Source organism: Balaenoptera borealis, assembly GCF_965194805.1.
Source record: "Balaenoptera borealis genome assembly, chromosome: 1".
In the NCBI taxonomy this organism is placed as follows: domain Eukaryota; kingdom Metazoa; phylum Chordata; class Mammalia; order Artiodactyla; family Balaenopteridae; genus Balaenoptera; species Balaenoptera borealis.
In genome coordinates, this window is record NC_138860.1 from 21,237,426 (window position 1) to 21,263,539 (window position 26,114).

At 37.4% G+C, this 26,114-nt stretch overlaps 1 protein-coding gene and 1 long non-coding RNA gene across 2 annotated transcripts in view; one reads left to right on the forward strand and one right to left on the reverse strand.

Moving 5' to 3' along the window:
- The window catches only part of AIDA (axin interactor, dorsalization associated), a 42,152-nt gene extending 16,053 nt beyond the window's left edge, over nucleotides 1-26,099 (reverse strand). Inside the window, exons 1-6 of the mRNA XM_082349678.1 lie at nucleotides 25,793-26,099; nucleotides 18,575-18,644; nucleotides 10,903-10,956; nucleotides 10,441-10,495; nucleotides 4,977-5,040; nucleotides 4,627-4,733 (exon numbers count right to left, since the gene is read on the reverse strand). Of these exons, the coding sequence (XP_082205804.1) occupies nucleotides 4,627-4,733; nucleotides 4,977-5,040; nucleotides 10,441-10,495; nucleotides 10,903-10,956; nucleotides 18,575-18,644; nucleotides 25,793-25,902 (460 nt within the window). The 5' untranslated portion in view covers nucleotides 25,903-26,099. The remainder of the gene's footprint in view (nucleotides 1-4,626; nucleotides 4,734-4,976; nucleotides 5,041-10,440; nucleotides 10,496-10,902; nucleotides 10,957-18,574; nucleotides 18,645-25,792) is intronic.
- Nucleotides 5,047-9,798, forward strand: LOC309608960. Its single transcript, XR_014233172.1, has 2 exons — nucleotides 5,047-7,004; nucleotides 7,153-9,798. It is a non-coding gene; the product is annotated as an uncharacterized lncRNA (long non-coding RNA).
- Nucleotides 26,100-26,114: the final 15 nt, after the last annotated feature.

Consider the following 26,114-nt stretch of genomic DNA (forward strand, 5'->3'; position numbering starts at 1 on the left):
AAATCAAAGAGTATTTTCCTTCCCTTTATATACTAATAAATGCCTGGGTGAGGAACACTTTCTCTGATTCTTCTGCACAGCCTGAGAACTTGAGACTTTTGGAGAAGAAAAAGAACTTAGCGAGCTGTGGTCTAACCGTACCCTACGCATGCTCTGGACTTCTGTGAAAGAAGGATGCCCTGATAGTCATAGGAAAGCAATGAACATTTTGCTGCAATTTTCAACTTCTTATATGTGTGAGCAAGAAAAAACTTCATTTCAGCTGAAAATGAAATTCATGTTTGCTTATTTCTCAAGTTCAACTCAGAATTGAGTACTTGTGCAGGAAAACCCAAGCACAGGTTTCACGCTGAAGAGGTAAATTTCATTCTTTATTTTTAGTTTCAAAAATAAACATGTTTTATGCATATTTAAGCCTATATAAGGGCTCAAAAAAGCAACACATTCGTATAATTTTGAAACTGCTAAGCCTATGTTTGAGTTTAATCACATCATTCAGTAAAAAAATGTTTTTTAAAAACTTGAAAATTGTGTCTTGGCTATTTTTTATTCATATTTCTTGGGCTTATGATTTTAAGAGCTTTATATTCAGCAATGTCAATACATTTTTAGGCCATAAAAAACAGGTTATAAATTTATATCCTTGATTTAAATGAAATCTACCAAGCCTACCTTTAAAAGAATTAAATCCTACTTTGGCTTAATCCAATTATTTAACAAAAATTTATGATGTTTGCCATATGAGTTTTTTAAATTTTGAAAAGGAAAAAGATTAATATCAAAAAAGGTAAGATAATATCTACCTCCCCCCCTCCCCCCATTAAAGGCTGGCTAAAAAGTCACTTTCGGTTTTAAATGGGAAGAAACGATTCTGGGTCCTACCACACCTGCACACCGTACCTTATTCCTCATTAGCCTCACAGCGGTGGTGGTTACAGACCTGGAGGCGTTTGTCAGCACGCATAAACCTGCACACTAAAAAGGGTGACTGTTGTATATGTAAGTGACACCTCAATAAACCTGACTTTTAAAAAAAGTCACAACAAACTTACAGTTCAGTAACTTATATAAAAACAAAGATAATAAATAAAAAGTCACAACAATTCCCAGAACTATCTTGCCACCAAACGCAGACACAGCCTAGGCATAACTAAAATCTTGGATTCTCGCAGAATAACAAAGAAAATAAAACGTTTCCTGCTTTACAGTTAAGTGAAAGGTTAAATGTCATCTTATTTTGATGATGTCAATGAATATAATTTTATGAGTTATTTTTTAATGACACCTACAGGTCGTGGACAATAATGACCCCAAACTAAAAACAGCTAATTAAACTACACGTACTCGTTCAAAAAAGAAATTCAGAGAATAGAAGGGTTCAGTAAGCCTTCTGTACCTCTGAAATGAAATACCGCAATGCTATATCAGTTTACAAAAATCTATTCAGTTTGGGCTTACTCTTACATAGCAAATGGATTTAATTTATGGCAGAAGTTTCTTTTCAACTCAGCAACCTGAACCTCATAAAAACCTTGATCTGTATGTTTCATGGCTTACATCATCTGCTTTAAAGATCTTGTTTGCTACAGAAGTACAGCAAGCGAGCAAACAACCAAGTCAGATAGAAATTTATAGTACTGGAAGCTACGGCAATGATAATATGTGGTTTGCAAAGGGAATAACAGCTATTCAGTTAGTAAAACAGCGAGATAATTTCTCTCACCATCTCAGCAATTTTGAAATTTCCTACATATATGACAAAAACAAGAAAAATACATCTCTCTTTTCATAAAGCAAGGTACATTAGGAATAATGCCCTATACCAAAGAAACATTATTAACAACAAAAGCTACCATCTACAGTAATTTTCCCAATAATCCTATAGTGTAGGTATTGTTATCTCCATTGAAAGATGATGATGAGAATAATCACTGCACTAACATTCAGCATGTGACAGGTACTGTGCTAAAAAGCTGTATATGCTGTACCTTGTTTAGTCTTCACAGGAACCTTATGAGTTAGGCATGATTATCACCCCATTTTATACATAAAGAAATTGAGGTTCAAACTGGTTTAAGAATAGGTGCAACTAGTAATGGACAGAGGTTAGACTCAAGCCCAGTGTCTGCTGGTTCAAGTCTATGTTGCTCCAACTCCATAATGCCTCCTCCCCAAGGGGCATTATAAACACGGGAATATCACTATTATTACTGTAGTACTTTATTACACTTCACAGATATCGCATTTTTTACAAATTGAACATCTGCAGTAACCCTGCGTCAAGCAAGCAAGCCAGTCTATTGGCACCATTTTTCAGACAGCATTTGTTCACTTCGTGTCTCTGTGTCACATTTTGATAATTCTTGCAATATTTCAAACTTTTTCATTATTATTATATTTGTTACAGTGATCTGTGATCAGTGATCTTTGATGTTACCATTGTAACCGCAGATGTGGTGGAAATAGCAAGAGAACTAGAATTAGAAGTGGAGCCTGAAGATGTGACTGAATTGCTGCCATCTCATAAAACTTTAACAGATGAGGAATTGCTTCGTACAGATGAGCAAAGAAAGTGGTTTCTTGAGATGGAATCTACTCCTGGTGAAGATGCTGTGAAGATTGTTAAAATGGCAACAAAAAATTTAGACCATTACATAGACTTAGCTGATAGACAGTGGCAAGGCTTGAGAGACTTGACTCCAATTTTGACAGAAGTTCTACAATGGGTGAAGTGCCATTAAATAGCACTGCATGCTAGAGAGAAACTGTGAAAAGAAGAGTCAACCTAGGTGGCAAACTTCACTGTTCTCTTATTTTAAGAAGGTGCCACAGCTGCCCCAACCTTCTGCGACCAGCACCCTGATCAGTCAGCAGCAGTCAACGTTAGATAAAACTCTCCACCAGCAAGAAGGTTACAACTAGCTGAAGGTTCAGATGAGGGCTAGCATTATTTTAGCAATAAATTGTTTTTCTTTTTTTAATATTTGTTTATTTATTTATTTTTGGCTGCGTCGGGTCTTCGCTGCAGCACACGGGCTCCTCTCTAGTTGTGGAGCACGGTTTCCAGAGTGTGCAGGCTCAGTAGTCGCGGCGCGTGGGCTCCAGAGCGCGTGGGCTATGTAGTCGCAGCACGAGCTCTCTAGTTGTGGCGCACGGGCTCAGTAGTTGCGGCGCGCGGGCTTAGCTGTCCCATGGCGTGTGGGATCTTAGTTCCCTGACCAGGGATTGAACCCGAGTCCCCTGCGCTGGAAGGCAGTTTCTTAACCACTGGACCACCAAGGAAGTCCCAGCAATAAAGTATTTTTTTAATTAAAGTATGTACCTTGTTTTTTTAGACATAATGCTATCACACACTTAACAGACTATAGTGTACACGTAACTTTTACATGTACTGGGAAACCAATAAATCTGTGTGACTCGCTTTCTTGCAATACTCACTTTATTGTGGTGGTCTGGAACCAAACCTGCAGCATCTCCAAGGTCTGCCTGTACTTTTATTACCAAGAAAGTTATCAGGATAACACATAAATTGTATCTAACTGTATTTTAAAGCTTCTGGCTTCTATTTTAAAATACATCACAATATATCAGCATATTACACTAAAGTGAACTATTACAGTTTACCAGAAATGAAAACTGTGTACTGTTTAAGAACAGAACAGAGTAAAACAGTAATTGGGAGAGGCAAGAAATTTATCCAGGGTGCCTGCCTAGGTTACTGACAGAGAGGGAAGATTTTCTGTAAACAAAAAAGCCTTGCCATACATTATTTGCTTTCCTAAAACAAGATGGGAAGAAAAGGGCATTTGCTCAGTATTCATTCTCCCTGGGTCCAGTTTTAATGACCACAATTTGATTAATTAAAGAAGTACTTACAACAGTGTACAGTAAAGAGTTAACATAGCAGGCCTGAGACGGTTACTCTTAGAAAGGCCTGAGTACAAGGTCGACCCCTGACTAGAGTCTGGGAATCTGGATTTTGGGAGGGTTCCTACTATCCCCTGATAAGAATGGTCACTGTGCCTAAGTTATTTTTACAAACAACATGGCTTATGCTGAATTATCCGCTTTCCTTCTGGGAGTCTGGAATTTTGGTCAGTGTTAGGCAGAGGGTGTCTATGTGCTCAGCCGCCAGTAACAGCTCTGGGCATGGAGTCTCTAATGGGCATCCCATTTCCCTAGTGGACACTTCACGTGTGTCATTACAATCTGTCACTAGAGGAATCAAGCACAAGCTATGTGACTCCACTGGAAAAGGACTCTTGGAAGCTTGCACCTGGTTTCCTCCAGACTTCGCTCGTGTACCTTTTCCCTTTGCTGACTTTTTTTTTGTATTCTTTCTCTGGAATAAATCACAGCTGTGAGTACAATCACATGCTGAGTCTTGTGAGTCCTCCTAGTGAATCTCCGAACCCGAGGGTGGTCTTTGGGACCCCAAAACAGATAGTAAGATACTTTCAGACTATACTTATAAAACAGCTACTGCCCAAAACATGTCCATTTGCTTAAGATTGGCATGAACCCTGGAGAGGTTTTACTCTCTACTAGCAAATACCAAAATAAGTTCCAAACACCTTGACCTTGTATTGAGTTAAGTAATGTATATTTTTAACAAGTGATACTCACCGGGAACTCTAGCAGGAAAGGCATCAGGAGACCCTGCTCCAGCACCACCCTCTTCTTCATCTTCTTCAAATTCCAAATTCTCTTCTTCACCAGGTGCTAAAATTCTTCTACATGCGAAAGGACAGAAAAAAGAGTGAGCTACAAAACTAAATATACTAGAGAAGCCACATAGCTACTCATTTCCTAGGTAAGATGTTGATATAAAAAATGCTGACATAAAATGTTAATATGTTACTACTAATGATATCAGTAAACCAACATTGATATAAAACATCCAGAAATCTCTGAAAAATAGGTATAAAATAAGATGATAGAATAAGAAGACAAATATTGGTGCTTATTTATTTTACCTTAAGGGGACAGGCTGAACATCAAATGGGAATTCTTTATTATATGTAAGAATATTCTTTAGGACTAGAATAAAAAGAGAAAGACATATGAATTATCTCATGAATCAAAATAAACAATTTTATTGTCAATGACTGATTTTTAGTCAATTTTACTATGCCTGTTAATACTTTTTTAAAATTTCCCAATCTTATCATCATCCAGAGCCACAAACCATTGACTATCTTAGCAAAATGAAAATATCCATACTCCAAGTACCAGTAATTTCAGAGTATTGTTAGACCTCCAAGGAGAGTAACTTCTAGAGCCTCAGAGTCCTTATGGAAAATGAACCCCGAAATAGTTCTATGTACAAAGTCCTAGATGAGACATGGGGCACCAGAGAAGAGAGTAACTCCTCCCTGGAGAATATAAATTAAAAGATGGGTGTCAAAGATGACCAATGAGAGGGACATGAGCACATCTTATTCTACGTCCTGATTAGACTTCCCCTCAACTCCATAAAACTAGTAAAGTTTATAGTAGTGAGGTTATAATTCTCATACGCATTTTACCATAGTTTATTACATATGTGTAATATATACATACATATATGTACATTTATTCGTACATACACACACACACACACACACACACACACACAAAGAGGGATTTATCCTCAAGAGAAGTCTTCAAACAACATGGTACCACCTCCTGTATTATGGTTGTAGTCAGTGACTATATCCTGGCATGTAAACTTAAAGAGAGGTGCTGTATGTAACTTAGTGCTTCATCTCTGGTCTTATGGATTCCCAGTAACTACCTGCAACTATATGAAGGTGAAGTAATAGCATTAATTGGGCAACCCAAAATATTTCTATGATTTTATACTCAACTTATTCAGTCTCTCTAATTTTGGAGTCCTGCAGTTGAGAGCTAAAATAGGTATGGATGTTGTCATCCCCAAAAAGGAAATCCCTGTGTACAGGTTGCAATTATATGCCTTACTCCAATTGGAGCTGGATGTGTTGATCAGACTTCTTCTAACGTATGCACTCCTACTAAGCCCTTCGGGGAGAGAAGTCTGAGACTTGGGTCTAGATTCTCACTCATTCTTATTCTCTCTCCCTCTCCAACTCTTACCCTCATTCTTCCTCTCTTTTTCTTCTCCTCAACAAACATGCACTGAGTGCTAAAGGTATGGCAGTGATAGAGACAGAGGGTTCTTGCCCTCATATATGGATCTTAGATCCTCGTCAGGAAAAGCAGACAATAATAAGCCAACAAATAAACAAGATAATGTTAAGACTGCGATGAGTGTAATGAAGGACACAGAGGATGCTTGTGTACGTGGAATAGAGGGATAAGTTCAGCTGAGGTGAACAGGGTAGGCCTCTCAAACCTGAATTGCTAGAAGACATTTGAGCCATGACCTGGATGAGAGGAAATGTCCACAAGTAGCTCTGGGGCAAGGGCTCTCCAAGAATTAGAGAACAAGCGAGAGCAACAACAAAGGCTCTGGGGCAGGAGCTTGTTCAAGGAATAGAATGTAGAGCTGAAGTCTGATAAGCAAGGGGGAAGTAGCAAAAGATCTGAAATCGGATCTTAGCCCTACAGTGATGTTAATACTTGAGCATTCACATAACTACTCTGAATCTCTGTTTCCCCAGTTCTAAAATCAGAATACCATTTCCTTCCCAGACTGCTGAGAAAATTAAATTAAATAACACAGTATATGAAATTGCATGGGAACATTTAAAGTACCATAAAAGTATAAGTCTACATTATTATATGGTAATTTATTTCTCCATAGTTTTCCCTATCTGGCTGACTAGAATCCTGTTATTTCAGATCTCACTAAGAAGGACTATTTTTAAAATTATAAGACTATCCTCTCTAAACTTGGTGCATGAATGCTGCTCGTAAGCTATTCATTCAACTCAAATATCAATTAATTCATCAGTCCTCAACCTTTTTGGCACCAGGGACCGGTTTCATGGAAGACAATTTTTCCATGGACCAGGGGTGAGGGAGGGGGGATGGTTCAGGTGGTGATGCGAGCGACGGGGAGCGACGGGGAGCGATGGGGAGCAACAGGGAGCACGGGGAGCGATGGGGAGCGACGGGGAGCGACGGAGAGGGACGGGGAGCGATGGGGAGCAACAGGGAGCACGGGGAGCGACGGGGAGGGACAGGGAGCGACGGGGAGCGACGGGGAGGGACGGGGAGCAACAGGGAGCACGGGGAGCGATGGGGAGCGGCAGGTGAAGCTTCGCTCGCTCACCGCCGGCCACTCACGTCCTGCTGTGCAGCCCGGTTCCTCACAGGCCGCGGACCAATACCTGCGGCCCAGGGTTTGGGGACCCCTGAATTAATCACTTACACAGTACTATGCTAGATACTGAGAACAGGGAATGGGTGACGAAAAAAAAAAAAGATCATGTATATCCATATCAGAAACGATCACATTTTAATAATAAAAAGGAAAAATCAAACCTTAAAGTATGTACAAAACAACATCAATTAAAAAGTTGAAAATCATATTAGTCATTAAGAATATATTGAATTTGTATTATAACAGAAGAATTAAACAGTATTTTCTTTCCTTAGGTATCAATGCTTTGAAAAGGAAATGTTTGTTTTGGAATAATAGCCTCTCCTTTATTTTGTATTTATAAGTATAGAGTATATCAGATATTTAATTTGTGTGAATAATTTTGGAAGAAAAATAACAGCTCCTTTCCCCCTTTCTGTAAATGTAGGATAGGTTTCCATTTTCACCAACTAGGGAATAACAGGGATTCTAACGCCCTTTTAAAATAGGGTTCTACATAAACTTTACATAGGATTTTTCTTCTGACACTAATATTGATATTTTAGGAGGATTTAGAGAAGAGAGAAGCAAGTTTATAATTCCATGGAAGGTATTAGCATGAGCATGGAGTCTACCACCATGGGGGACTAAGTGGCTCATCCAGTAGAAACCACACACACAGGCCCACCCTCTGCTGGTAAGACCTCAGCACTCCCAGCCTGCTGTCACGGAGCAGGCCCTGCAACCCTCCGGAAGCTGACACTCTAAAAATCTCACAGACACACACCCCAGATGTATTCTTCTTTTGTGGCTGACATTTTTCATTTTTGTGGTAGGCAAAAATGAGCAAGTGCTGCCCATCTGAAAGGTTATTTTTTAAAGTATGTGAGAAGATTCCCTGAAGACATTCAACTTAAAAATCTGCCGAGTTCATACTACAGGCAAAGCATTGAATGAGGCTCTGTGGGGAAAGTACATAGGTTATTCACAATCTTCTTGAGGAGAGAAATAAATATAAGTGAGAATAATACAGGGCAGACCACAATGGTGGCTCTAAAAAGTGCTCCTAGAAAGGACATGAAGTAGAGTTTAATTATGGCTAGGGAAAGCACAGAAAGCTTTCAGAGAAAGGTGGGATTTCTTCGGGGCCTTCAAAGATGAATTAATGGAAGGGAACTTCACGGTTTATGGGGTCGTCACGGGGGGACAAGTTTGAGTAAGAAGTTGTCTGTTACTAAGGATTAACATAAGAAAATCAAGTAAATACTACTTTCAAGATCTTAGTTTTAGTATGAATTTCAGACAGGATTATATTTTAAAAACTTTGAAGGAAAAATACATTAGCAAAATAAACCAACTAGGTCTAAAATGTTGAAAGACACAATCATTCATTAATTTTCCTTTCCTTAACATTCTTAGAAGAGGCAGAGGCCAGCTTGACTAAGAACACTTAATCTGAAATACAAACACCAATTTATAGAAAATGTTTAATTCTGATAAAATAATTAACTCATAACAAGTGCCTAGATTTTATAAATTCAAAATTAATTACAGAGCATATCCTACTGAGATACAATATACACATTTATGTTCCTTTTAGAGGCAACAGCAAATTAAAATCATCTAAAAAGATAATAAGTACCAGGAAGGGAGAAGTACAAATGAGAAGCATTATATAAATTCAAACTATAACAAAATGAATCCCAATAATACTCTTTCCTTTCCATTCCCACACCAAATCTTAAAAAATCAAAAACAAATAAACAAAGTAGAAGACTAATGCAGATTTTAGTCCAATCTTCCACTAAGATATGGGTCAATAATCTCTCAGGAGCTTGACCTGAAGAACCATGATATTTAGGATTGATATCAATACTGCACCATTCCAAGTATTAATAACAGAGTGCAGTGGTAGGAATGCAGGCTTTGAGATCACTTAGAACCCTGGTCAAAATCCGGTTCTGGCATTTACAAGCTGTAAGATCACAGGCAAGTGTCAGTAAGCAAAATGCCACTGAGACGATTTATCTGAGTGCTTGGTATACTGCTGCTACTCGAAAAAATGGCAACCATTATTACCAACGAGAAAGTCTATGAGGCAACAGGAGGAATAATTGAGTGTGTCTATGGAAAGAGATAATAAACATCTGAGTATAAGCGTTTACAAACTTTACAGTCATCCTACATACCTAACAGATTCTTAAGTTTTATTTGGAAACAAACTGAAAAGAAATGGAAAATAGTGACTAGGTAAGGATCCCAAATCCTAATTATTCTTATCATTTAAAACTGAACGTTATGATTTTCTTTAGAAACATCATATAACTCAGACATCCTAACTGCAGCTGAAATCTTTTTTTTAAAGCCATCAATGTGCTTTTCTTAAAATAATCTTATATATAGCCAGTTGCAAAAGACCATACATTATATGATTCCATTTATTTGAAATGTTCAGAACAGGCAAATTTATAGAGACAAAAAGTAGATTAGTGGTTGCCTAGGGCTGGGAATTGGGGGAAGCTGGAGGGAAATGACTGAATGCTAATGGATAACGGGTTTCTTTATGGGGTGATAAAAATATCCTAAAATTGACTGTGGTGATATTCAATACTTGTGCCCTTGCTTATATTTCAAACATTTCCTCTAAGATAACATTCATTTGAACCAGCAAAAAAGCTTCATCTAGCAGCATCTTAACCACCAAAATATCTGAAGGAATTGTTTACCTCAAAAAAACTTTCAGGAAGGAAAATGAGGGCAACAAGGAAATATTTTATAGAGCAGATCAAACAGCTGGACTACAGTTTTTCAGTGACATGCAGTATAAATAGCCATCAGTGACTGTAACTTTATATTCTCCAGTAGACTCTACTGTAAATGTTTACCAAAGTAATTTAATTACAGTCTTATTAAAGGGATGAAAACAAAATAAAGGCTAAAACAGATAGATGAGGTACGACATAGAATCAAATAATGTTTCATATTCTATAATGAAAGTGAACCAAAGAATAATTACTATAAATATTATAGGAATTATAAAAGCACAAAAAAATTACATAGCATTAGATATTAACAGAAATGACTCAAATCAGCATCTCCGCTAAATAACCTTAATATCCATAATAGCTCAAATATTTTTCTAAAGGAGTATCATTAAAAAATATAAAACTTACTTGGTTCTAGCTTCTTCAGATCCTCCAGTTTAAATTCTTCTTGGGACTGTGTGGACTGAATTTAAAACATGCATATTACATATTTTTATTACAAAGATTTCCCTGCACCCTATGTCTTTTAAGTGGTTGACGACATATTCAAAAAGTAGCCAAAATAAATGAATCTATTTCTTGCTTTCAGGGTAAAAAAATAAAAAATTCCAAACTGGTTTTTGTTTTTGTGTTTTGGGAACATTCAGGCTAAAAATAACAGAAAAAAAATTGAAGTCATATTTTTTATTTTTACAGTTTATATAATATGAACTAAATCTTTTAATATGAGTTTAACCCATGAATTCTTACTGTTATAAAACCTTGCTGAGACAATACTGCTTTTGGCATGAATGCTAATATTTTATCAGAATAGTTCACAATAATTTCTTTTCCTTATATTAAAAAGTTGGAGGGGGGCAACCTATTTACCTGTAAAGCTGCACTTCGTAATTCCAAGCATGTTGCAATTTTGCCTATGGTTTTCTGTAGGAAAAAGAAAATGCTATAAATACCAAATACATCATAACTGTTAGTTGTCCAAATCATCAAGTTAATTTTCACTGAAAAGCGATCTATAAGTTTAAAAAATAAGTTAAATTTTACTTCTTTTAGCATCTTGCAGACTTTGGAGATGAGAAACAGGAGGTAAAGGGCTGGGATCACGCAGAGAAGGTGAGTATATATTCACTCCTGACCTAATGTGCCACAACCAATTCTAAATCAAGTTTGCTTTGATGATAGCTTTAGATATGATTTAAAGGGCAATGAAAAGGACTTCAAGCATCTTCCCTCCTAAGCTTTAGCTTCTCTTCTTCTCCATAAAGTCTGATATTCACTGAAAGACTTAAAAACAAAAATATCTGAAAGTTAGCACAGTGGTATAATTTAATTTTGACTCAAATCCAATCTTGACTTATTCAATTAAATATATCAATAATACTAAGCAGAATCAATACTTGTGATAAATGGTGGTAAATTTTACAGTCAGATCTGAGCTATAAAATGGATACAAGTGATAAGGCATAGTCCCTGTCTTTAATAAGCTCATGTTTCTATTATATAAGACACATTCAGAATCACTGTAACATAAAGCAGAGGCACTTGATTCTATAGGGCTTCAGCAAACTAAGCGGTAATATGTCCTGGAGGAACAGGACAAGAATGGGAATTAGGATTCACGCCCCAGTGACTGGGAGGATTTCTACAACTAAAGTACTAGGAAAACTGTCAATGGTTCAGCTGTCTGAAGTCCCAAACTGAAGCAGGGGGAGATAGGTTTGAAATGTGAAATGCGTGTGTTGGGGGAGGGAGGTCATTATAAAGGGGACCTTCTAGGACCAGCTGCAGAATCTGTTATTACTTTAGCAATAAATTATACAGATAGTTTTTGGACAGAAGAATGACTATCAGATTTGCCCTTTAAGAAGACTGTTGTGATAACAGTATCCATAGGGTGAAGGAGAAAAGGGAAAAGACTAAAGGTAAGATCAATCAGGTTATTTCAACTGTCTACGTAAACAGTAATCAGAACAAGAACATGAGTGACTAGGGTTGAAATGAAAGGGAGGAGACGCATAGAACAAATATCTGCCAGAGCAGGCAGCTGAATTATGCCCATCAAGACTTTTAAATCCTTCCTAATAAAAAGGAATAAATCCTGACAATAAAAGTGAAGCATATATGTACAATATTTGCAATGCCTTCACAAAAAAAATATTCTGGAAAAAAAAAAGGATGTTTTTCTATACATACTGACGACCTGCAAAAGTTTAGTCAATTAGATTTGGTGGTTTTCTCTTTCATCAATTTTCTTTGGAAGATAAATGAGGAGCAAAGAGGAGTAACAAGTATTGTCCTGGTAGCTGGCACTCAGGCTAGATGGCACTATGCAATTATCATGTGGACCATAAACAGCTGGGATAGCAGTTCACAAAATAAAACACTAATTCTACAAATAACAAATGCTAGAGAGGATGTGGAGAAAAGGGAACCCTCCTACACTGTTGGTGGGAATGTAAACTGGTGCAGCCACTATGGAAAACAGTATGGAGGTTCCTTAAAAAACTAAAAATAGGGTTGCCATATGATCCAGCAATCCCACCCCTAGGCATATATCTGGAGAAAACTATAATTAGAAAAGATACATGCACCCCAATGTTCACAGCAGCACTATTCACAATAGCCAAGACATAGAAGCAAGGTAAATAAACGTCCATCAACAGATGAATGGATAAAGAAGATGTGGTATATATATACAATGGAATACTACTCAGCCATAAAAAAGAATGAAATAATGCCATTTGCAGCAACATGGATGGACCTAGAGATTATCATACTAAGTGCAGTAAGTCAGGAAGAGAAGACAAACACCATACGATATCACTTATATGTGGAATCTAAAATATGACACAAATGAACTTATTTATGTAAGAGAAACAGACTTACAGACATAGAAAACAAACTAATGGTTACCAAAAGTGAAAGGGGGAGGGATAAATTAGGAGCTAGGGATTAGCAGATACAAAGTACTATATGTAAAATAGATAAACAATAAGGTCCTACTGTATAGCACAGGGAACTATATTCAGTATCCTGTTATAAACCATAATGGGAAAGAACATGAAAAAGAATATGTATATATATCAATATGTATAACTGAATCACTTTGCTGTACACCAGAAGCTGATACAACATTGTAACTCAAGTATACTTCAATAAAAAATTTTTTTTAACTTAAAAATATATAAATAAATAAACCACGACTGAGCAAAAGGCATGACTCTTGGTCAAGGAACAAGTAACGATATTTAACTATCTCCACAATCTTTAAAAATTTCTTTTAATCTTAATATAAGAGTTTAGAAAATGTCAAATTTTATTTTGAAATTTTACATTTAAATATTATATTTAATATAATTGCTGCAAAAGGAATCAAGATACTCACAGATTTATTTACCCTCTGAAAGAGCTGTTGTGGAGGAACCAGCAACAATCTTTTCTACATAAAATCTAATAACCCCAAATCATTGTTCATATATATCACTCAAATCTGACAAAACTAGTAAATAATTTTAAATATAAATATAATTATATAGTAATAGTAATAGCTAACAACTATTGAGCAGTTACTAAATGACAGACTCTCCTAAGTGATTTACACACATTAAGTCATTTAATCCCGACTACAACCCTATGAGTTAGATACAACCATTTTATAGATGTGAAAACAGAAGACAGGTTAAGCAACTTGCCCTGGACATCAGTGTATTCTATACAATAGCAATATATACAACAAAGTAATACACTTATTTTAATACCATTTGGCCATACTTTTTATGTTCTTTAAAAACTGGTTTTGAAAAAGGGTTGTCTGTATTAAGGGACACGTACCAGTGAGTAAGTCTTTAAAAATACTAGTTAACTCCTTTTCCTTCTTTACTATACAATCCATTTGATTTGATGTTTTAAACATTTAAGGTAAAATGTAGTTTAACAACTATGAGTCCACTAATAATCTATTCTAAGTTTAAATATTTCTTCAAGTTAAGCAGAAGCAACAGTTTTTTACACAGAATCTACTGAACTATGGCAAAATACCAATAGGCATTATTCATAACTATTTTAAGGGACCACACCCAACATCAGTATTAAAAAAGGAGTGAAACGCTATCATTTTCAGCTGTAGCAAAACATGCAGCATTTATTGATGTCAAAATCAAGTGCTTGCTACTGTAATTATTTCAACTTTCTTAGAAAGAAATGGTTCAGAAAAATTATTAAGAAGCACAAGGTCATATGTGTCAGAATATAAATACTGACTATTAACTAATACACATTAAGACTAAGCACTCAAAGTAAGTGAAGTTTAATTTTAGAAAGATTTAAATAATTAGCACTTCATTCAAATTAACTGCTTATACCTACTGTGGTATAGAAATGGAAAATGTTGTCATTTTCAGAATATTGGCTATTTTACTTTGTCACTTGCTAGGGAAATGGCAACTCAAAAAGAATGGTTAAAGGAAAAGATGAAACAGAAATATACAAATAAAGAGCTAAAGTAATTTTGCTAAAACATATCAAGGAAAAATAGGTTGAAAAAATACACATTGTTAAAGCAGTATAGTCTCAATCCAGACTTAATTTTTTACATTTAGACAGCCAGTCGTCTACTCTTTAGATGGCGGGGGTGGGGAGGAAAGAAAGGAAGAGAGGGAGGAGGCAGTGGAAAGGGGGGACCTATAAAATGTAAAACAAGCATATAGTGCTGGAATTCTCATTACCACTAAATTTGATTCAAAACAGGGAAAAACTTTCTAAGCATCATGAGACAGGATGTTCTATTCTGTCCAGAAACTTACATGAGAAAATCTACTACACCAAAGCAGGGAATTTAACGGAATGAAAGCTTTTGGCAGCTATTTTTTGGCTACTAAACCCCGCTGTTATAATGACAAAACTATTAAGAAATGAAGTGAAAGCTATGTCAACTGATCATGAGGGAAGATCAAATAAGAATTATAAACTTGCTTTTTTTTCCACAAGAAATCTTTGAGAATATTTTGAATAGAAAAGCCATATGAAGATTTTTTACCATCAACTAATAAACTTTAGAGAGATCAGTAGTTCTGCTTTAGAGTTCTTCAGATTTAAAATAAATATTGTGAAGATATATATGTTATTCTCTAAAAAAATAGGATTCCTCTAATCTTAAAATAATAATCATATACAAATAAATATCAATAACTTAAGATCTAACAAAGCATTTATTCATCAAATATTTTTGAAATCTTACTGTGAGATAACAGTAAAAAGCTTCATAAAGAAAGCACTTTAGAAATATGGTGGTTTTTAAAAATCTTCTTTCAAAGTTCCACAAATTATTAAATGGTTGGCATAATTCTAAAACTTGTCACTGCTACAAAAACATTTAAAATAGTAAAAGCATAAAGAATATAATTCCAAATAGAAAACATATAGAACAATTTTGCTTAATGTAAGGAACATTCTCCATTTTCCTCTTTTAAGGAAAACACAATCAAATTTCTTCTCCTTTGGCTTACATGCCAGGTCTGGCATTCAATTAATTTTGCAGACCTAACAGTTGGTTTCAAAATTTCCCATAACATGTTCTTCAGACCCAATGAAATATTATAAAGGGAGGAGGAGGGAGACTTTCAAAAGCCAACAAATTTAAGAAATACTCCGTTACCCAAACTCTTTAAAAATCCAACATACACATTAGCATACTAAAAGCCCTGACAAGTCACAAACTCCGTTCATATAACATCTATTAATTTTTCAGAGTCAATGTTCTCCAGATAATGTCTGGGAAATCTTTGTTTTCTAATCATTTATTAACTTGGAGCCTCTAAGTTTTTCCTTATGTGACATTGAAATAAGGCCTATAATGTCAATATGAGGTTTCTGGCCTGTTGTGAATGTTTCACCTGTATTTTTAAAGAAAAATAAATTTGTAAATGCATACGACTTGCCTTATATTCATAATGTAGTACAGAGTGATTTGGGGGTCCTTCTCCAAGCCCAAGGAATAGGGAGGCAGGCACAACCTCTCTCTGTAGTCACTACTGGCAGCCACATTTGCCTCCTAGGCAGGTTTATAAATAATAAATACCTCAGAAATCAGGCCTCCAGGAGGGGAGGAGGAACAGACTACCTCAAAGGTAGAGGTCATTTGAAGATTTAGGGATACCTTTCAAGATCATTTAGGGTTATCTAATCCCTCATTTCATACATAAGGAAATTAAGGCCCAGAGACAGAGACTGGATTCAAGACCAAGTCTTCTGACTCCAGATCTCAGGCTCATTCCTTTAGGTCATGGTGCCTCCTGGGCCTTGTGGAGGGTCAGATCTGTGTAAGCTGAAAAAAGACAGCAGCCGGGTGCCTACTAAGAACAGCTACAAATTAAAGATTAAATACACAGCACTGTCAAACACCCCAGCTTCATCCTTAGAAAGTTAAAGGAAATTAAGGAAAAGCTAATATTTTCTTGTTAGTCTAATCATCAGCAAAGCTCATTTCCTGATGACATTTTTTAAAACTTTAGTATGTTTTAGGTCAAATCAGTTTATATTTGAGGTCGTGTTGCTCATAGAGCCTATACCTAAGCAACAGATGTTGGAGACAAGGCATATAAGTAACTCAAGGCAAACAGGTGATTAAAGTATGGCTGTCATTAAACTTTTTAATTTCCTAAGGTTTCATTTTGTTTGCATAGTCATAACACACTTTGTTAGCTGTTAATTTACATACTCAGATATTTGAGATTGTTTCAAAATATAGATGTTTTAATTCTCAATTCTGTGATGCCAGCTGATCACTTCCTTAGCAATTCGTAGACAGATTTCACAATTCTTAGAGGTGATAAAGCATATAGTCCTTCTTCCTTTCCTTTTGCAAACCAGACAATTCCTCTGTGGTAATCATTTTCCAGGGCTAAAATCCTAAGTTTCCTAAATCTATTGTGGATATTAGCAATTATTAAGGAAAAAAGAAAAATATACTTTTAAATTTTAAAACTTCTATTGCTTTTTAAAATACAAAATAAAGGGCTTCCTCGGTGGCACAGTGGTTGAGAGTCTGCCTGCTAATGCAGGGGACACGGGTTCGAGCCCTGGTCTGGGAAGATCCCACATGCCGCAGAGCAACTAGCCCGTGAGCCACAACTGCTGAGCCTGTGCGTCTGGAGCCTGTGCTCCGCAACAAGAGAGGCCACGATAGTGAGAGGCCCGTGCACCGCGATGAAGAGTGGCCCCCGCTTGCCGCAATTAGAGAGAGCCCTCGCACAGAAACGAAGACCCAACACAGGCAAATAAATAAATAAATAAAATACAAAATAAAGATACACTAGATGACACAGACCCAAAAAAAATTTTTTTATTTTTTTTCGAATTTTTGAATTTTATCTTATTTATTTTTTTGTACAGCAGGTTCTTTTTTTTTTTTATTTTTGAATTTTATTTATTTTTTTACACAGCAGGTTCTTATTAGTTATCCATTTTATACATATTAGTGTATACATGTCAATCCCAATCTCCCAATTCATCCCACCACCACTGCCCCCCGCCACTTTCCCCCCTTGGTGTCCATACGTTTGTTTTCTACATCTGTGTCTCTATTTCTGCCCTGCAAACCAGTTCAACAGACCCTAAATATTTTTAAAATGCAAACATACTAACTTGTGTAAGAAATATGACTGACCCTAATTTTTGGTGTTTTTTTCTTTTCAAAGACTTATAAAGATGAATCAAATGAGTACAGGCCAAAGGACTAAAACCAATTTGTTTAGGCTTACTTAAAGAGTGTGCAAAGAATCACTCCCACTCCCACTCCTTGTACAAAAAGAGAATAAAAGCAAATTAAGTCGCCATAGTTTTTACAATGTCTTAAGAAATGAGAGGAAAACTGACATGAATTTTTTCATTATCTACGAGATTAAAATTTAACTTAACACTAGATACCTTGAGCCAGGAAAAATAAGAATTGTTTCCTCCCATTTCTTCTCACTGTTTTACAGTAAAGCTTCTTAAAATATCCCATTTTTCACAATCTCTAGCAGTACAGGGAATCAATTTGATACATTAAAATTTTAATTCAAGGACAAAGAGCACCCTTGAAACATTCTGCAACTTTATGCACTTATTTTGTTGATGGATTCTTATGCCAAATTCTTGACTTGAACTAATTTTTTTTCAGTGGTGGCTTTTTTGTTTTTTGTTTGTTTTCAGAGGAGGTGGAGAAGGAGTTAAGGAAGTTCAGATTTAAGTAAGTACTGAGGTGGGATGCACTTACTCACAATCAAACTCCAGTCTCTAGTACCCCTTCCTCCCCAACCAAAGTGTGGATGGTCTCCACTAAAAGTCTAAATGGCTGAGTAAAGAAATTCATTAAGTGAGAAATTCATTACATGGTAAATCATGTGGTATCTCTAAAGTAATTACTTAATGTTCAGCAAAGCATAATCAGTATCATTCTTTGTACTTAAGTATAACAGTTTTTGTTTGTTTCTGCTTAATGGACTCAAAAGACAGAACCCTTTTCATTTGGAATCTGATGTATCTAGAGATTATTTTATGGTACCTTTTGTTCTTCTGTGAATTCAGAATTATTGTGTTGAGCTTGGGCCTCTTTTTGTAGGTGTCTTGCTAATCTGTAAGAAGAAAAAAACATTCTTTAAAATTGAAGGAAAGCAAACTATTTCAAGTGAAACACGGTAAAATAATTTAATTCTTAAAAAACAGTGAAGTACAATAACACTTTTCTTCTGTTTTCAAAGTATAAATCTACATTATCTTTAGAATCTAACTCTTTATACAACGACAATGGAAATAAGATACTTTTCATACCATTTCACTGGGACAAATTTCAGCTCTAGACAGCAAAAACAGAATCATAGAGTTGGAAAGAATCTCAAATGACATCGAATTCAACTTTCTTTAGTACACACGAATTTCTTCTACAACAAGCCAAGAGCAGTTGTCCAGATTTGGCTTAAACACTTCCAGTGAGCACCAATTAATAGTACCGGCCAGAGGTACTTTTATCAGTCTATCATTAATTTGCTGATAAGATTAGTTCAAATTACAGCCATGACAAAGTGATGATGCTCTGTCAAATTATACTTTTGAATGTATTTTTCATGGCAAATAAAGAAAATCCTCTACTGATCAGACCTGGAAATCACTGTTTGCCCAGTTACCATCATACTTAAAAACAGCAGCTAGGCCTCGGATGAGCTTTCAAGGATGGATCTGTGTTACAAGTCTAAGCTCAACTCTTACAGCTAAACAATAAAAAGACAAATAATTCAATTTAAAAATGAGTAAAAGGTTTGATTGAACAGACATTTCTCCAAAGAATATATAAAAATGGCCAATAAGTACATGAATAGCATATCATTAGTTATTAGGGACATACAAATTAAAACCACAATGAGATACAACCTCACAACCACCAGGATGGGTATAATTTTTAAAAAGAGGGAGGAAAAAGTACAATGGGTATTGGCAAGGATGTGGAAATTGGAACCCTACCACTGGAACTGATGGTAGGAATGTAATATGGTACAGTCACTGTGGAAAGCAGTTTGGCAGTTCCTTAAAAAGTTAAGCATAGAGTTAGCATATAACCCAGCAGTTTCAAAATCCTAGGTATATTCCCAAGAGAACAGAAAACATGTTCACACTCACACACACAAAAACTGTACACGAATGATCACAGGAGCAGCATTATGTGTGATTAGCCAAAAACTGGAAATACCTAAAATGTCCATTAACTGATGAACGGATAAACAAAATGTGGCGCACACATTCAAAGGAATGTTATTTGACCATAAAGAGGAATGAAATACTGATACATGCTACAACATGAATGAACCTCAAAGACATTATGCTAAATGAAAGAAGCCAGATATAAAAGATCATATATTATATGATTCCATTTACATGAAATATCCAGAATAGGTAAATCCATAGAGATAGAAGGCAGATTAGTGGTTGCCAGGGGCTGGGGAAAGGAGAGAATTGGAAGTGACCCATATCAGGTAAAGGGTTTCTTCTGATAGTGATGGAAATGTTCTGGAATTAGATAGTGGTGATGGTGGCATAACATTGTGAATATACTAAAAACTAACAAATTGTACAACTTTACAATGATAAATTTCATGTTACGTGATATTTATTTTAATTTTGAAAAATTTGCAGTGGGGGGGGGGAAAGAAAATAAAGAATTGAAAGGATTTTTTTGGTGAGACATTTTGTAACTACAAAAGAATTTGAAACTATAATTCCCAAGCATACTATGCTATCCTAGGTGGGGAATGGAGGCAGGGATACAAAGGGTAGCAAGTGCTAAATTTCCCACCAAGCCATTGCAAAAGACAGTTCACCAAGTTTCCAAGAAGTCTTAGATGGAAGTTCTAATCTATGCAATCATGTCTTTAAAGATCAAGTGTAAAGTTCACTTGATGACCTCTATCTAATCTATGAAAGGTCTGCATCCTCCTTATCATAACGCAAGAAACTCCTACATAAAAATCATGTTTGCCAGGATAGCTCTACCATGTTACTTAATCAAAGTGCTTCCATCCATTTATTTCTTTTCCCCCAAAACTGGAAACCCCAGAATATTTGTCCTAAAATGTCATTCATAGACCCACTCTGTGGATTTTATACAGGAGTAAGTACAATTAGAAATAGCCATAGCCATACTTGTCCCGTACCTGGTTTCCTTTCTAACTCTTGCTGGCCTACCATCTAGGTAGAGTTCTCTTCAGGAATCACAGTCTACACTTAACAATGTCAACTACACATCCCTGAATTCAGGGAAGTTATAGTGTTGCACAGTTTCTTTATTCGACAAGTTCTACACACAATATGCCAATAGTAACTGTAAACCTAAGCAGGTCACTGTCAGAAGAAGGATATAGCTCTAAACTCCTGCTCAAATGTTAACAGTCAGTAGACAACGATGTTAAATTCAAACAGAATCCTGTTTTTAAAAATTAGGCAACAGACTGGAGGAAATATTTGCAAATCATATATCCTATCTGATAAAGGACTGATATCCAGAAAATACAAAGAACCCTTCTAATTCAATAGGGAAAAGACAAACAACTCAATTTAAAAACAGGCAAAAGGTATGAAGAAACACTTTACAAACAAGATTTACAGGGAAAATAAGCATCATAAGAAAAGACACTCAGTATCACTAGTCGTAAGAGAAAAGCAAATGAAAACCACAGTGAAGTACACTACATACCCACTAGAATGGCCATAATCAAAGAGACACACAATAACAAATGCTATCAATGTAGAGAAACAGGAACTCTCATATACTGTTGGTAGAAATGTAAAATGGTACACCCAGTTTAACCAACCAGTTTCCCTTTAAAAATTACACATAAATTTACCATATGAGCCAGCAATTCCACTCCTATATCTCTACCCAAGAAGAATGAAAATATACGTGCACCCAAAGACTTACATGTGAATGTTCACAGCAGCGTTAATAATAACAGTCAAAAAGGAGAAACAACTCAAATGTCTACCAAGTAGCGAATGGATACACAAAATGTGGTATATCCATACAGTGCAATGCTACTCAGCAGTAACAGGGAACAAGGTACCGATACATACGACAACATGGATAACTTCAAACACATTATGCTAAATGAAAGAAGCCACATACAGATCACATATTATATGATTCAATTTACATGAAATGTCCAGAAAAAATTTCATTTCATCTTTAGAGACAGAATATAGATTAATGGCTGCCTGGGGTTAGAGTGGGAACATGGAATAACTGCAAATGTGCATGAGGGATCTTTGCGGGCTGATGGAAATGTTCTAAAGTTTGACTGTAGTGATGGCTGCACAACTTGGTAAATTTACTAAAAGTTCACTGAATTGTAAACGTAAAATGCTGAATTTCACTGTTTATAAATTATACCTCAATAAAGTTATTTTAAAAAACTTTTTGTAAAACCTAGGCAAAAAAATTAATTTTCTAAGCCCATAAATGACTGCACCATTTTAAGACAAAGTGAGACATAAATCTGTCCATTGAGGGAAAATCCACCTGTTCTGGGTATCAGATGAGCAGGTAAAAGAGTTGACATTCTATTAGTAAAGGTAAAAAACCTATCAAATATTTTCCTCTAGAGAATAACCTCAGTTTCCAAGGGTGCCTACAGGTAATACAGGACTGTTCTCAAGGGGAAGTTTTAAATATTCTTAAAGCACATAAACAAGTGACCCACAGAAACCCCACAGCAATCCATGACAGAAACTAGTGCTTCTCAAACTATTTAGAGTGAAGAACTAGTTTTTTCCCCCGCAATCTGTTCCAGGCTAATACTTTCATAAAATAAAATAAAAACTATCATTAAGATGTCACACCACAATGAAATTCCTAAATTTTAAATCCCCATTTCTTTATTTATCTCGTTGCAGACCAGCAAGGACGTGGGACCACACCTTGAGAGGCACTGATACACGGCATAGCAAGGACGATTAACAGGGCTTATCCAATCTTCAAAGTCACCCATTCATGTAACAAATATTTATTGAGCATCTGTGTGCTGGATTAATGCCTCAGGACAGATCCTGTGAGACAGCTGATTCTAGGCAGCAGAGTCCATGCCACTCTACCCTAAGTTAGGGGGCAGGTACCCCCAGGCTGCTGAAAGAGGTGGCCTGCTGGAGGGAGTTGTTTTTAATTGATCATGTACATTTTGGATAGCAATTTTGGTTTTGACATAATTTGTTTAACTCTTCCAACGGTACTGTGGCATCAACTCCTTAATGCTCCCACAGCATATTCCTGAATCAAGCCATTCACTAGACTACAACAATCATATAATATCTAAATAAATAATTACTTGATAACAGTCTAGTGCTACTCTGGACACTACGTATACAGTAGAGAACAAAATAGACAACCCCTCCTATACCCTGTTCTCAAAGAGCTTACATTCAAGTGGGCAGAGAGACAACCAACCAAATGAACACATAAAATATATTGTATTTTAGATGGTGATAAATACTATAGAAAAAATTAAGCAGGATTGGGGGTTGGATCTGCAAGACTGAGGTAGAGGGAGTGGGAGTGGACAGCATACTTAACCGGACAATTTTAAATAGGGTGGCCAGAGAGGGCCTCACAGAGAAGATAATATTTGGACAAAGACGTGAAGGAGGTGATCGATCGACCCAATAAGATAATGGGGGAAGAGTGTTCCAGAAAAAGGACAAAAGCCCTAAGGCAGAAGCATGCTTCAGGAAACAGCAAGGAGTGTGGTAGCACTTACTCTTTTCCTGCTTCTGTAATAGCAATACCCATTTATTCTAAAATCCTCCAGCATTTCTCACAGTGAAAAAATAAATAAATAAATAAATAAATAAAATCCTCCATTAGACTCAATACTTTGAGGATGGATATCAAATCCTATTCATTTCTGTATGCCCAGCTCTCACTTGCTGAGTGAGGAAACTGTTTAAGCTGTGATACTCTTACCTTACGATAGATAAGTACATACACGTCCATTCCCTTCCCCCCGCAAGGTCCCCATCCCATGAATTCACTCCTGTGTGTTGCACGGCTGTAAAGACGCGGCTGCCTCCGCAGTCAGAAAGACCAGTTCTCCCAGACTCCTTCTCCTTCTTCTCGCTCAGTATCCAGTCAGTTACTAAATCCCATCCATTCTTTTTCACATCATTTAGTGGCCCCCCAAATGGTCTCCCTTTCTCACAGATAATTCAAATAAAAAAAAGACAACTGGCCTTCATTTTTGAGTGTATTAATTTTAAATTCAACATCATTGTGTATGTAGCCTGTATGTTTACAAAATTTAAGCCAATCATCACATATTTCTATTCAAATTTGACACTGGTGGTTTTTATAGTAATTTTAGAATTACCCTGAATCATGAAGTTCAAGGTTAGTAACTGAGGTTCAACAATAGATTTGTTGGTGCCTATTACTCTCTTGCTGAGATATTTTTAGAAATTCCAGCTAAACAGCTTGCATATTCAATTTTCCTTTGTAATTTCAATTGGACATGGTATTCTTCACTTTCCATTGTGAGGTCTGCTGCTGAGTGCCAACAGCTGCGATGTCCCACCATCACAAGTGAGAGGCAGCTTTAGATTTCAGGCTATGCAAGTTTAGTTAACGCAGAATGAGTATACATGGGTGCTCACTATCTAACTGGCTACAGTATGGAAGGATACATTCTCTGGGAATAAAGGAAGTCTTCTAATCTGTCCAATTCACTTCTACAACGCATCTTTAATAAATGCCTTAAACACTACATAGTAGAGCAGACAGGATTTGGAACTGGGGGAAAAAAAAAAAAAAATCCCAGACTTCACCAGTATAGTTTTGTGACCCTAGGTAATCCGATTAACCTGAGCTTCCTCATTTGCAAAATGAAAATAATAATATTCTCACCGAGCAGTTGCAAGAGTAAAGTGAAATCAAGTGAAAGTGCAAAACAAATGACAGTAGTTGTAACACATGGCAAAATGGCCCAAACCATGGTGGTTTTCAGGGCTTTTGAAAACTACAGGCAATTCAAAGTCAGTAAAATGAGATAGAGAACATCCACGTATTTAAATTATCTTAATGGTCAGATAAACACAAGTAACGATTGTAGAAAAAGAATACAGGATTTAGATCTTCCAAGCACTAATCGTGTATTCTTTCCAAAAGACGCTGGGGCGGATTTTACTTACACATGGTTTCGAACAATAACTTGCTTTAAACCAAGAAGTAATTACTGGCAACAGTTTGCAAACAACAGCATTTCAGCAGGCAGTTCCTATTTTCAGTAAAATGTGCAAGAAACTACAAGCAAGGTTTAATATAAACGTAAACCTTGTCTTTTAATTTTAAAAACACCCCTGAAGCTTTGGGAGGAAACCATAAAGGGAAAGAAATCGGACTTGGGTAGATCAAAGAACCTGGCGCTCACATGTACCCTGCGGCTATACATTATACACAGGAAAAGGAGGAGGGACCCAAGGAGGCGGTGGGGACTCCTGTGCGTGGTCTATTAATTCACATTTTGCTCTCTTCTGTTCACATCCTGCAGGGACTCCACCCAGAGCAACCGAGCGAGGGGGTGGGTGGGACTCACCCAGCCTAGCAAATAACAGTCCCAGAAACCGAAACGGAATCGAGGTGAATTGGGAAAACACAGCTCCCCAGAAAGAGGGGTGGAGAAGGGGCGCGAGAGGAGACCTTTCTTTTGGCTGAGCAGATACCTCCGGCCTCGCTGCCTCCTCGGGGCACCCCCTTCCCTCCCCTCCCCTCAGTCGCCACCAGTTCCCTCCTGCCCTACACAAGGGAGAAGGAACGCACCGTACACAGAGCGAGGCCCCTCATCCCGGGGACTTGGGCGGAGAAGACACAAGTATTCCTCCGAGATTCTAAAAGAGAAACTGAGGGGCGGCAACCTGAGAGAGGCGGAGGAGAGGGGAAAAGGAAACTGACTGCAGAGCGGGGGACCCGTGAGACGATGGCAGGGAACTCAGTAGGTAGCCTGAATGGGCTGGCGCCCCAGGAAAGAAGGGCTACCTGTTGCACGGAACTGGCCCTGCTGAGGCGGAGAGCGAAAAACCCCCGAGACCGGACCTTGGTCTCCAGGGCCAGTGGGATCTCAGCCCCAGCGCCTGCGGGGCCCCACCCTGAGAAGCCTTGGCTGCAGATACAGTGATGAGAGACACCGACAGAAAGAAGCGAGAGGCGGCCGACTGGAGCCGGTCTGGCCCGCTCCCGCGGTTAGTCACTCACATCTGATACTCGTCTATCGCCTCCACCAGCTGGCCCCAAGAGTCGAAGTCGGCGCCTCTCCTAAAACTGGCGCCCCAGCGCTGCAGCAGACTTCGGGTCACCTCCGACATGGCCGGTCCCCACCCCGTCCCCTCCCGCCCCTACCCCAGCAAGGCCGGGCTCTAGGGCGCCATCCTCCCCGGGCCTGGCCCCGACATTAACAGGGCCAAAAGGAACCGCTACGGCCACCGCCACCACCCGCCAAGGAGCCGCCCAAGCCCATTTGCCGCCACAGCCAAACTTTGCGGCTCTGAAGCGGCCGCCCCGCCGAGGCTCCGCCCCC